We start from the raw sequence: 14,572 nt of genomic DNA on the forward strand, positions 1-14,572 counted from the left end.
AGAAATGAAGAATATTATTATTATTATTATTATATTATTATATTTTCATTTTAGACTTAAAATAGACGTACCTTAAGAGGTTTAACACTGAGCAGCATTACTATGTAACGGAGGTCAAACTTTACCTCAGCATCAATGTCTTCTCTATAAAACAAAACTGGACGTGAGATGTATTTCTGAGCGATCTGTAAAATTTGGAAGATAAAAACCCATGAGTACCGAACATAATGAACACAAGGTTCGAGTGTTAATATTAGTGGTATTTGGAGACGTCAAACCATGGAAAACATAAACTCATAGGAGATATAAACCTATGGGAGACATAAAACCATGGGTGACATAAAATCATGGATGATATAAAACCATAAGTGACATAAATAATATAATATAATTCTAGGTAGTAGGTTGGTAGACAGCAACCACCCAGGGAAGTACTACCGTCCTGCCAGATGACTGTGAAACAAAAACCTGTAACTGTTTTGCATGATGGTAGGATTGCTGGTTTTCTTTTTCTGTCTCATAAACACGCTAAGATAACAGGGATATCTTGCTACTCCTACTTACACTTTGGTCACACTTCACAGACACGCACATGCATATATATATATACATACATCTAGGTTTTTCTCCTTTTTCTAAATAGCTCTTGTTCTTTTTTATTTCTTCTATTGTCCATGGGGAAGTGGAAAAGAATCTTTCCTCCGTAAGCCATGCGTGTCGTATGAGGCGACTAAAATGCCGGGAGCAATGGGCTAGTAACCCCTTCTCCTGTATACAATTACTAAAAAAGAGAAGAAGAAAAATTTTATAAAACTGGGTTGCTTAAATGTGCGTGGATGTAGTGCGGATGACAAGAAACAGATGATTGCTGATGTTATGAATGAAAAGAAGTTGGATGTCCTGGCCCTAAGCGAAACAAAGCTGAAGGGGGTAGGAGAGTTTCAGTGGGGGGAAATAAATGGGATTAAATCTGGAGTATCTGAGAGAGTTAGAGCAAAGGAAGGGGTAGCAGTAATGTTAAATGATCAGTTATGGAAGGAGAAAAGAGAATATGAATGTGTAAATTCAAGAATTATGTGGATTAAAGTAAAGGTTGGATGCGAGAAGTGGGTCATAATAAGCGTGTATGCACCTGGAGAAGAGAGGAATGCAGAGGAGAGAGAGAGATTTTGGGAGATGTTAAGTGAATGTATAGGAGCCTTTGAACCAAGTGAGAGAGTAATTGTGGTAGGGGACTTGAATGCTAAAGTAGGAGAAACTTTTAGAGAGGGTGTGGTAGGTAAGTTTGGGGTGCCAGGTGTAAATGATAATGGGAGCCCTTTGATTGAACTTTGTATAGAAAGGGGTTTAGTTATAGGTAATACATATTTTAAGAAAAAGAGGATAAATAAGTATACAAGATATGATGTAGGGCGAAATGACAGTAGTTTGTTGGATTATGTATTGGTAGATAAAAGACTGTTGAGTAGACTTCAGGATGTACATGTTTATAGAGGGGCCACAGATATATCAGATCACTTTCTAGTTGTAGCTACACTGAGAGTAAAAGGTAGATGGGATACAAGGAGAATAGAAGCATCAGGGAAGAGAGAGGTGAAGGTTTATAAACTAAAAGAGGAGGCAGTTAGGGTAAGATATAAACAGCTATTGGAGGATAGATGGGCTAATGAGAGCATAGGCAATGGGGTCGAAGAGGTATGGGGTAGGTTTAAAAATGTAGTGTTAGAGTGTTCAGCAGAAGTTTGTGGTTACAGGAAAGTGGGTGCAGGAGGGAAGAGGAGCGATTGGTGGAATGATGATGTAAAGAGAGTAGTAAGGGAGAAAAAGTTAGCATATGAGAAGTTTTTACAAAGTAGAAGTGATGCAAGGAGGGAAGAGTATATGGAGAAAAATAGAGAAGTTAAGAGAGTGGTGAAGCAATGTAAAAAGAGAGCAAATGAGAGAGTGGGTGAGATGTTATCAACAAATTTTGTTGAAAATAAGAAAAAGTTTTGGAGTGAGATTAACAAGTTAAGAAAGCCTAGAGAACAAATGGATTTGTCAGTTAAAAATAGGAGAGGAGAGTTATTAAATGGAGAGTTAGAGGTATTGGGAAGATGGAGGGAATATTTTGAGGAATTGTTAAATGTTGATGAAGATAGGGAAGCTGTGATTTCGTGTATAGGGCAAGGAGGAATAACATCTTGTAGGAGTGAGGAAGAGCCAGTTGTGAGTGTGGGGGAAGTTCGTGAGGCAGTGGGTAAAATGAAAGGGGGTAAGGCAGCCGGGATTGATGGGATAAAGATAGAAATGTTAAAAGCAGGTGGGGATATAGTTTTGGAGTGGTTGGTGCAATTATTTAATAAATGTATGGAAGAGGGTAAGGTACCTAGGGATTGGCAGAGAGCATGCATAGTTCCTTTGTATAAAGGCAAAGGGGACAAAAGAGAGTGCAAAAATTATAGGGGGATAAGTCTGTTGAGTGTACCTGGTAAAGTGTATGGTAGAGTTATAATTGAAAGAATTAAGAGTAAGACGGAGAATAGGACAGCAGATGAACAAGGAGGCTTTAGGAAAGGTAGGGGGTGTGTGGACCAGGTGTTTACAGTGAAACATATAAGTGAACAGTATTTAGATAAGGCTAAAGAGGTCTTTGTGGCATTTATGGATTTGGAAAAGGCGTATGACAGGGTGGATAGGGGGGCAATGTGGCAGATGTTGCAAGTGTATGGTGTAGGAGGTAGGTTACTGAAAGCAGTGAAGAGTTTTTACGAGGATAGTGAGGCTCAAGTTAGAGTATGTAGGAAAGAGGGAAATTTTTTCCCAGTAAAAGTAGGCCTTAGACAAGGATGTGTGATGTCACCGTGGTTGTTTAATATATTTATAGATGGGGTTGTAAGAGAAGTAAATGCGAGGGTCTTGGCAAGAGGCGTGGAGTTAAAAGATAAAGAATCACACACAAAGTGGGAGTTGTCACAGCTGCTCTTTGCTGATGACACTGTGCTCTTGGGAGATTCTGAAGAGAAGTTGCAGAGATTGGTGGATGAATTTGGTAGGGTGTGCAAAAGAAGAAAATTAAAGGTGAATACAGGAAAGAGTAAGGTTATGAGGATAACAAAAAGATTAGGTGATGAAAGATTGAATATCAGATTGGAGGGAGAGAGTATGGAGGAGGTGAACGTATTCAGATATTTGGGAGTGGACGTGTCAGCGGATGGGTCTATGAAAGATGAGGTGAATCATAGAATTGATGAGGGAAAAAGAGTGAGTGGTGCACTTAGGAGTCTGTGGAGACAAAGAACTTTGTCCTTGGAGGCAAAGAGGGGAATGTATGAGAGTATAGTTTTACCAACGCTCTTATATGGGTGTGAAGCGTGGGTGATGAATGTTGCAGCGAGGAGAAGGCTGGAGGCAGTGGAGATGTCGTGTCTGAGGGCAATGTGTGGTGTGAATATAATGCAGAGAATTCGTAGTTTGGAAGTTAGGAGGAGGTGCGGGATTACCAAAACTGTTGTCCAGAGGGCTGAGGAAGGGTTGTTGAGGTGGTTCGGACATGTAGAGAGAATGGAGCGAAACAGAATGACTTCAAGAGTGTATCAGTCTGTAGTGGAAGGAAGGCGGGGTAGGGGTCGGCCTAGGAAGGGTTGGAGGGAGGGGGTAAAGAGGTTTTGTGTGCGAGGGGCTTCGACTTCCAGCAGGCATGCGTGAGCGTGTTTGATAGGAGTGAATGGAGACAAATGGTTTTTAATACTTGACGTGCTGTTGGAGTGTGAGCAAAGTAACATTTATGAAGGGATTCAGGGAAACCGGCAGGCCGGACTTGAGTCCTGGAGATGGGAAGTACAGTGCCTGCACTCTGAAGGAGGGGTGTTAATGTTGCAGTTTAAAAACTGTAGTGTAAAGCACCCTTCTGGCAAGACAGTGATGGAGTGAATGATGGTGAAAGTTTTTTTTTTTCGGGCCACCCTGCCTTGGTGGGAATCGGCCAGTGTGATAACAAAAAATAAAAAAAAATAAGTGACATAAAAGATTGATCCAAAGAAAGGAAGCATAGATCTAATTCTTAAGATCAAGAGCCCATCACTGGCATCAAGGAACCTCCTGCAAGGCAATAAGGCAGCCCAGCAGAAAATTCCACCCCATAGGGGAAAGTTATCCGCTGGTATTATCTCCACAATCCCAGTGCATCCAAGTTCAATTACAACCATCAATTTGGCTTCTCAACTGGATAACAATATTAAATTTTGTTGGTTAGTGTTGTCTAAAACTATTTAATGTTTATAATTCTGGTTTTTGTAATTGTTTTACATGATGGTAGGATTGCTGGTGTCTTTTTTCTGTCTAATAAACATTCAAAATTTCAGGCACATCTTGTTACTTCTACTTACACATAGGTCACACTACACATACATGTACAAGCATATACAGTGGACCCCCGGTTTACGATATTATTTCATTCCAGAAGTATGTTCAGGTGCCATTACTGACCGAATTTGTTCCCATAAGGAATATTGTGAATTAGATTAGTCCATTTCAGACCCCCAAACATACACATACAAACGCACTTACATAAATACACTTACATAATTGGTCGCATTGGGAGCTGATTGTAAAGCGGGGGTCCACTGTATATACACACCGCTCTGGGTTTCCTTCTATTTTCTTACTGGTTCTTGTTCTTGTTTATTTCCTCTTATCTCCATGGGAAAGTATAACAGAATTCTTCCTCCATAAGCTGTGTTTCTTAAGAGGTAACTAAAATGTCAGGAGCAAGGTGCTAGTAACCCCTTCTCCTGTATAAATTACTAATTTTAAAAAGATAAACTTTCGTTTTTCTCTTTGGGCCGCCCGCCTCAATGGGATACGGTCAGTCTGTTGAAAGAAGAATAGAATTACAGTGGTACCTCGGTATATGTCCAGCTCCCAACTTGAACAATTATGTAAGTGTATTTTTGTAATTGCTTTTGTAAGTGTATTTTTGGGGGTCTGAAACAGCTTAAGCCTTTCAGGGTCGAGAGGCCCTCTCCTAAACTTGTTCTCAGGGTTGAAAATTTTTCGGAAAAAAAAAAATTATTTTTTCTTATGAAATGATAGATAATCTTTTCCCGATCATAATGACACAAAAAGTATGAAATTTGATGGAAAACTTATGGAATTATGCTCTTGCAAAGTTAGCAGTCTTGACGATGTTTACACACATCGGCGATTTCGCCCACTTTGAGCCCTATTTTTGGCCAATTCCAGTGTACTAGTCGACAAAAAATCATATCTATTTCGCTAGAACTCCATTTTGTCTATCGAATGAGTACAAGAAACCACCCATTTACTGATTTCAACTATCCAATAAAGTGGTCAGAAATTAGCAATTTTGCCAATTTCACACAAATTTCAGAAGATGCCAATTTCCAAATAGGGTCCAGAATAAACCAGACAGACATTCCTGGCACTAAAATAACATTTTCTCTGTTCATTAGTCATGTTGCCAGGCTCCTCTTACATCTCCTTTGATTTCCACTTTGAATTTTTATTCTCACACAAAATAGAAGATTTACTGTTATGCAGACTACTTCATTAGTGTAGAAATGGTGTAGAAATTGTATAAATAATATCAGCACACTTGTGAAAGAATATTAGACTCACCAGTTGACGTGATTGGACGCTTGGCATGATTTGTTTACTTTTGAACTTTAGTAAAAATCAAACATTTCTGCTACTTTGAGCACAATTTCAAGGTACTTTTCATTATGAAGCCAATTAAAATCATCTTGATATCTGTAATATGTCTTCCATTCTATAAAATGAGACCAGGAAAACTATAATACAACCATAAATACCATACGAAAATACACTGCAAAGTCGCTGTTTTAAGCCAAAAACACGGTCAGAGTTTTTTTTTTCTTATTATGCACTGTGTGCTGCAGGATTTTTTTATACTGTGCACACTGACCACATAGACCCATTCTTATGTGCGCCTACCAGCTTTCTCTCACTAGATTTGAAGGCGCTAAAATTTAGGTGTACTAGTACGTCAATAACCCTTGTGTGTAAGCCATACTAGTACGTACGTCGGAAACCCTGAAAGGGCTAATCTACAAATTCATTCAAGTACCGAACGAATTTGCTCCTTATGAGAACAAATTCGCTTGGTACTCACAGAGATCAGCACATGAACAGCCTTCTGGAATTAATTAAGGTTGTATACAGAGGTACCACTGCATAATAAATGAACCAAAGAACAGGTGGTGTTTGAACCCATGGCAAGGATCCCAATGGAAATAAGTCACTTTGTTTGACCTTTCTGGGTTATCCTGTTGGGTAATTTACACACCTCCAGCTGGCCACAATGAGATCCATCCAACTAGTAGGTACATATCTACACACCACAGGGAGATTTCTATTGTTTGAAAAATGACACATTTCCACAATATTTATCTCTCACCTTTGGTCCAGTGGAGGGAAGGCGCATGATGTGATTTAAATTATTTGTAATTGTGTGGTCCAGACCACGGGCTAGATTCCATGGCTTTATGATCCAACAGTTGTCTTCTCCCCTATGCCAAGAAAAAAAAAAATTAATTCTATCTTTACAAAGTAATATTCTTTCTATATTTCACATGCACTTTTTAAATATACAGTAATATTTAAGATTAAAAAAAAGGAATTATTAAATTATTACACTTATCAGTGTCGAACAAAAAGGCACAATGCCATGATTGGAGCAACACACAAATAACCAGCACATAGAAGAAAGGAACTCATAATGTCTGGGTCTGATTTGGACCATTACCTTGTGTGTGACTAGTTAATGGTCCAAGTTGGACCCAAACATCATCATAAATTTCTTTCTCCTATGTTGAGGCTATTTGTGTATTATCCTTATTATTTTCACAAGTGTTAATTAAGCTGATAATGGCCACATAGGAAATGGGAGGTAATCACACTTGATCCAAGGTAGGCAAAGGCAGCTGAATTAAGACCCCTTTGCCAGCATCAAAACACCCCATTATAAGGGGAAAGTATGGTACGGTAGAACCCCCATATCTGCACAATTTACTGTGACCCAAAATTAACCCTTAATTTTGTTTAACAACGGCCCGAAAGCACAAGAGAAGTGATGTTGGCAAGTCTTCGAAGTCTAAGAGAAGCCATGCAGTGCTTCCCATCAATGAAAAAAGTGATAATTCTCTATTTATTGAGCATAATTTATCAATTCAGATTTATCATAGGTATGTATGTAAATCCTAGGTAGTAGGTTGGTAGACAGCAACCCCCCAGGGAGGTACTACCGTCCTGCCAAGTGAGTGTAAAACGAAAGCCTGTAATTGTTTTACATGATGGTAGGATTGCTGGTGTCCTTTTTTCTGTCTCATGAACATGCAAAATTTCAGGTACGTCTTGCTACTTCTACTTACACTCAGGTCACACTACACATACATGTACAAGCATACATATACATACCCCTCTGGGTTTTCTTCTATTTTCTTTCTAGTTCTTGTTCTTGCTTATTTCCTCTTATCTCCATGGGGAAGTGGAACAGAATTCTTCCTCCGTAGGCCATGCGTGTTGTAAGAGGCGACTAAAATGCCGGGAGCAAGGGGCTAGTAACCCCTTCTCCTGTATATACATGTATTACTAAATTTGAAAGGAGAAACTTTGTTTTTTTCTTTTGGGCCACCCCGCCTCGGTGGGATACGGCCAGTGTGTTGAAAGAAAGAAGAAGATGTATGTAAATGAAAAATGACTTATATATACGTATAAGGTTCGCTACTATCAGTGGCTTCGGATATCATCAGTAGGTCTTGGAACATATCACCCGCAGATACGGGGGGGACTACTGTATTAACAGAACTTACGCTTTTTCTCTCCTCTGAAACAATGAAGCGAACTTGACTAGTTCCCTCTTGAGACAGTATGTAAGAGGCAGCCAAGATGGACCATTCAATTCATTCTCCTCTTCCTTACTTAGATCAGCACTGCGACGACACACAACAGCCAGTAGGTCCTTGACAGTAATCAGGTGTTCGCAAGCGTACTGGTTTATGCGACAGGAAGGTTTGTCCCGTAGGCTCCTGCAATTTACTAGTGTGTCAGATATTTAGTCAGCAAAAAATATTTTATAGTTATTAACACATTGGTCATTACCCACCAAGGGAGGGCGACCCAAAAAAGAAGAAACACTTTCAGTTTCACTCACTCCATCACCATCTTGCCAGAGACAAGTTGATACTACAGTTAAAAACTACAATATATCAACACCCCTCCTTCAGAGTGCAGGCATTATACATCCCACCTCCAGGACTCAAGTCCAACTAACCGGTTTCCCTGAATCCCTTCATCTTACTTTGCTCACACTCTAACAGCACATCATGTCATAAAAAAATATCAAAATAAACTTTAATACGTACGTATATGCACGATTAGGATATTTTAACACGACAAGGCCGTGATCCAAAAAGAGAGGAAACATGTTTGCCATCATTCATTTGATCACTGTGTTGCCAGAAGCATGCAGATATCACAGTTTAGATGACCCTCTAAACTGAAACCTTCTCCTCCCTCCTTCAGGGTACTTACCCCACCTCCAGGACTCGAGTCCAACTAACCCACCAAGCCAGATCAACCAGGCTGTGTTGGATATGTGGGTCAGCAAGCCACCAGCAGCAACAACCTGGTTGGCCAGGCTAGCACCAGACCAGCCTGGCCCATGGCCAGGCTCTGAGAGTAGTAAGACTCTCACAACTCATCAAAGGAATATCAAAGGTAAAGATAGCCCTGAATCTCTTAAGATAACTGCAAATTAAAAACAGAAGATACAGGAGAAAACTGAAATTAACCCTTTCAGGGTCCGTCCCGTAGATCTACGGCTTTACATTCAGGGTCCAAACCGTAGATCTACGCCATGAGCTCAGCTCACTCTGATAAACTGTGAGTGGTACATTTGGGCCTAGATATAAGAGAATACATCTATGTGGTAAGTGTGCACCACATAAAACAGATCCTGCAGCACACTGTGTATAATGAGAGAAAAAAATGAAATCATGATTTTTCGATTAAAACAGCAACTTTGCAGTGTTTTTTCGTATGTTTTTTATAGTTGTATTTGCGATTTCTTGGTCTCATTTGATAGAATGGAAGACATATTACAGAAATAGAGATGATTTTGATTGGTTTTAGCACTGGAAATGGCTTGAAACTGAGCTCAAAGTAGCAGAAATGTTAAATTTTTGCCGATATTCAAGAGTAAACAAACGACCTCACACGTCTAATACACGTCAGCTGGTGGGTCTAATATACATTCATAAATATGGTGATGATATTTATACAATTATTACAGTATTGCATAACAGTAAATCTTCTATTTTTTGGTGTGAATAAAAATTCATTATGTGAATAAAAAATCAAAATGGAATTTATTTGTAAAGCCACAAAACATAACTAATGAACAGAGGAAATGTTAGTTTAGTGCCAGGAATGCCTACATTGTTCATTCTGGACCCTATTTTGAAATTGGAATATTTTGAACTTTGTGTTAAATTGGCCAAATTAACAATTTCCGATCACTTTATTTTGTAGTTGAAACAGTTGACTTGGCGATTTCTTGTGCTCAATCGATAGAATAGAAGTAATACTAGTGAAATAGCTAAGAATTTGGTTGATTGGAATAATGTAATTGGCCTAAAATGGGAGTCAAAGTCGGCAAAATCACCGATTCGTAAATATCGCTGACACATCAAAATTCGCGAGAGCATAATTTCGTCAATTTTCCACCAAATTTTGTACTTTTTGTTTTATTACCTTCACAAAAAGATTCTCTACGATTTCATAAGAAAAAATAACAAATTTTTTTTTTTAAAATTCTTGGACACTGGTGCGTGACTCCAGATTTGGGCCTTGGACCCTGAAAGGGTTAATGAATAATTCATAATAAAGATACTACAAAGTCTAAACAGACACAAATTTGCAACTACAGGTACCATCCGACTTACGACCGAGTTCGGTTCCGACAAACCGGTCGTAAATCGAAATGGACGTAAGTCGAACTTTACTACTGAATATCAACATCACATTTTTGTAATGATTTTATTTTATTGTTTTATTTTGGTATTTCATGTTTTACTTTACTTTTTATGCTGTTAGTACTGTATTTTATACTGTAAGGTTTAGGATAAACACTGTGTACAACACAAATAGTTGTTTATTTCCCAAAAAATTTGGCATAGAAAACACGGTCATAAGTCGAGTGGTCCAGAGGCCAAATTTCAAAGTGTGCACCAGTATCCAAGAATTTTCAAAAAAATAATTTTGTTATTTTTTCTTATGAAATGGTAGAGAATCTTTTTCTGAAGATAATAAAACAAAAAGTATGAAATTTGATGGAAAATTGACGAAATTATGCTCTTGCGAATTTTGATGTGTCAGCGATATTTACGCATCGGCAATTTTGCTGACATTGACTCCCATTTTAGGCCAATTACATTATTCCAGTCGACCAAATTCTTAGCTATTTCACTAGTATTACTTCTATTCAATCAACTGAGCACAAGAAATCACCAAGTCAACTGTTTCAACTACAAAATAAAGTGATCGGAAATTGGGAATTTGGATAATTTAATGCAAAGTTCAGAATATTCCAATTTCAAAATAGGGCTCAGAATAAACAGTGCAGACATTCCTGGTACTAAACTAACATTTCCTCTGTTCATTAGTTATGTTTTCAGGCTTTACAAATGAATTCCATTTTGATTTTTTTATTCAAACCAAAAAAATAGAAAATTTACTGTTATGCAATATTGTAATAATTGTATAAATAATATCACCACATTTGTGAATGTATATTATACCCACCAGCCGGCGTGTATAAGACGTGTGAGGTCATTTGTTTACTTTTGAATATTGGCAAAAATTTAACATTTCCTCTACTTTGAGCTCAGTTTCAAGCCATATTCAGTACTAAAACCAGTCAAAATCATCTCTATTTCTGTAATGTATCTTCCATTCTATAAAATGAGACCAAGAAATCACAAATAGAACTATAAAAAACATACGAAAAATCACTGCAAATTCGCTGTTTTAATAAAAAATTACAGTCTCATTATGCACTGTGTGCTGCAGGATTTGTTTTATTTGGCGCACACATACCACACAGATGTATTCTCTCATATCTAGGCCCAAATTTACCGCTCACAATTTATCAGAGTGAGCTGAGCTCATGCCGTAGATCTACGGTTTGGACCCTCAACGTAAAGCCGTAGATCTACGGCACAGACCCTGAAAGGGTTAAAAGAGCATGGTCTAAAGTTTAACCCCTTGACTGTCGCAACTCCCAATCCTGAGGTGTCTCCTGGTGTCGCAAAATTTAAAAAAAAAAAAAAAAAATTATTTTTTCTTATGAAATGATAGAGAATCTTTTCCCAATTGTAATGACACCAAAAAAACGAAATTTGATGGAAAACTGACGGAATTATGCTCTCGCGAAGTTAGCGACCTTGGCGATATTTACAAATCGGCAATTTCGCCCACTTTGAGCCCTATTTTCGGCTAATTACGTTGTTCCAGTTGACCAAACTCATAGCTATTTCTTTAGAACTCCATTTTTTCTATCGACTGAGTACAAGAAACTGCCCATTTACCGATTTCAACTACCCAATAATGTGGTCAGAAATTTGCAATTTGGCCAATTTCACGAAAATTAAAAAATATGACAATTTCAAAATAAGGTCCAGAATGAACAATGCAGACATTCCTGGCTCTAAAATAACATTTTCTTTGTTCATCAGTCATGTCTCCAGGCCCCTCTGATATTACTCTTGCTTTCTATTTTGAATTTTTATTCAAACAAAAAATAGAAGATTTACTATTATGCAGACTACTGCAATACTGTAATAATTGTATAAATAACATCAACCCATTCATGACTGCGTATCAGAATGGCTAGTTGGACATTTATTGGACAATGACATCATTTGTTTGCTTTTTGAACATTGGCAAAAATCAAACATTTCCCCTACTTTGAGCTCCATTTCCAGGTCTTTTTTATAGTAAAATCAATCAAAATCACCTCTATTTATATAATATGTTTTCCATTCTATCAAATGAGACCAAGAAAACGAGAATGCAACCATAAATACTATATGAAAATAGACTACAAAGTCAGCATTTTAATTTAAAAAAACGGTCAGATTTTTTTTTTCTCATTATGCACTGCGTGCTCCAGGATTTTTTTTACATGGTGCACACTGACCACACAGTTCCATTCTCTCACATGTGGGCCTACCAGCTTTCTCCTGCTTGATTTGAAGCAGCTAGAATTTATGAATATATATACGTCAAACACGGTACCTCGTAAGTCGTATATATACGGCCACGACAGTCAAAGGGTTAAGGGAGGGCATTAATGGCTATAGTAAGACTGATGAATTAAGTCTGTGCATGTGTGTTTAGCAGAGAGGAAACTGATGCTTCGTGAGGTGACTATTAAGGATATCAACCAGACTGGGCCTGGTTGGCTGCTTAGTTTTATTACTGGATTTAACACCTATCACCTACATTAGTGTAAGGGATACTTTAATTTTTTTTTAATTTTTAACACATTGGCCATCTTCCACAGAGTAAAGGTGACCCAAAAAAGAAGAAACACTTTCTTCATATATTTTTCTTGTTAAACATTTAGTAATTTATACAGAAGGGGTTACTAGCCCTTTTCTCCGGGCATTTTAGTTGCCACTTACGACACGCATGGCTTACACAAAAACCTACAAAGTGCTGTCACCTTCATCAAGAATTATATAATGATAGATTGACTTTAATTTCAGGTACGTCTTGCTACTTCTGCTTACACTTAGGTCACACTACACATGTACAAGCATATATATACACACACCCCTCTGGGTTTTCTGCTATTTTCTTTCTAGTTCTTGTTCTTGTTCTTGTTTATTTCCTCTTATCTCCATGGGGAAGTGTAACAGAATTCTTCCCCCGTAAGCCATGCGTGTTGTAAGAGGCGACTAAAATGCCGGGAGCAAGGAGCTAGTAACCCCTTCCCCTGTATAAATTACTAAATTTAAAAAGAGAAACTTTTGTTTTTCTTTTTGGGCCACCCCGCCTCGGTGGGATACGGCCGGTGTGTTGAAAGAAGAAGATTGACTTTAATTGTAAAAGTATGTAAATACAGACAGGGTGGAGTAATGACAAGCAGATACAGTGGATAACTATTTCAACAAGATTTGCCCACACAATGGGATTTATCAAGTTGAAGGATGTGTGTGAGATGTGTGGTAAGATGTGTGGGAGATGTGTGTTAAAGATGTGTAGAAGGTGTGTGTTAAAGATGTGTAGAAGGTGTGTGTTAAAGATGTGTAGGAGATGTATGTTAAAGGTGTGTGGCAGGTGTGTATTAAAGATGTATGGGAAGTGTGTGTTAACGATGTGTGGGAGGTGTGTGTTAAAGATGTGTGGCAGGTGTGTGTTAAAGATGTGTGGCAAGTGTGTGTTAAAGATGTGTGGGAGGTGTGTGTTAAAGATGTGTGGCAAGTGTGTGTTAAAGATGTGTGGGAGGTGTGTGTTAAAGATGTGTGGGAGATGTGTATTAAAGATGTATGGGAAGTGTGTGTTAACGATGTGTGGGAGGTGTGTGTTAAAGATGTGTGGGAGGTGTGTATTAAAGATGTGTGGGAGGTGTGTATTAAAGATGTATGGGAAGTGTGTGTTAACGATGTGTGGGAGGTGTGTGTTAAAGATGTGTGGGAGGTGTGTGTTAAAGATGTGTGGGAGGTGTGTGTTAAAGATGTGTGGCAGGTGTGTGTTAAAGATGTGTGGGAGGTGTGTGTTAAAGATGTGTGGGAGGTGTGTGTTAAAGATGTGTGGGAGGTGTGTGTTAAAGATGTGTGGGAGGCGTGTATTAAAGATGTGTGGGAGGTGTGTGTTAAAGATGTATGGGAAGTGTGTGTTAACGATGTGTGGGAGGTGTGTGTTAAAGATGTGTGGGAGGTGTGTGTTAAAGATGTGTGGGAGGTGTGTATTAAAGATGTATGGGAAGTGTGTGTTAACGATGTGTGGGAGGTGTGTGTTAAAGATGTGTGGGAGGTGTGTGTTAAAGATGTATGGGAGGTGTGTGTTAAAGATGTGTGGGAGGTGTGTGTTAAAGATGTATGGGAGGTGTGTATTAAAGATGTATGGGAAGTGTGTGTTAACGATGTGTGGGAGGTGTGTGTTAAAGATGTGTGGGAGGTGTGTATTAAAGATGTATGGGAAGTGTGTGTTAACGATGTGTGGGAGGTGTGTGTTAAAGATGTGTGGGAGGTGTGTATTAAAGATGTATGGGAAGTGTGTGTTAACGATGTGTGGGAGGTGTGTGTTAAAGATGTGTGGGAGGTGTGTGTTAAAGATGTATGGGAGGTGTGTGTTAAAGATGTGTGGGAGGTGTGTGTTAAAGATGTATGGGAAGTGTGTGTTAACGATGTGTGGGAGGTGTGTGTTAAAGATGTGTGGGAGGTGTGTATTAAAGATGTATGGGAAGTGTGTGTTAACGATGTGTGGGAGGTGTGTGTTAACGATGTGTGGGAGGTGTGTGTTAAAGATGTGTGGGAGGTGTGTG

The 14,572-nt window shown here is 38.5% G+C and overlaps 1 protein-coding gene across 1 annotated transcript in view; it reads right to left on the bottom strand.

Annotated features, from left to right (window-relative positions):
- The window catches only part of TTLL12 (Tubulin tyrosine ligase-like 12), a 37,777-nt gene that overhangs the window by 10,842 nt on the left and 12,363 nt on the right, over window positions 1–14,572 (bottom strand). The window contains exons 8-10 of the mRNA XM_070080029.1: window positions 7,833–8,048; window positions 6,419–6,530; window positions 72–185 (exon numbers count right to left, since the gene is read on the bottom strand). Coding sequence (XP_069936130.1) covers window positions 72–185; window positions 6,419–6,530; window positions 7,833–8,048 — 442 coding nt within the window. The remainder of the gene's footprint in view (window positions 1–71; window positions 186–6,418; window positions 6,531–7,832; window positions 8,049–14,572) is intronic.

The sequence above is a fragment of the Cherax quadricarinatus genome, unplaced genomic scaffold (assembly GCF_038502225.1).
Source record: "Cherax quadricarinatus isolate ZL_2023a unplaced genomic scaffold, ASM3850222v1 Contig85, whole genome shotgun sequence".
NCBI lineage: Eukaryota > Metazoa > Arthropoda > Malacostraca > Decapoda > Parastacidae > Cherax > Cherax quadricarinatus.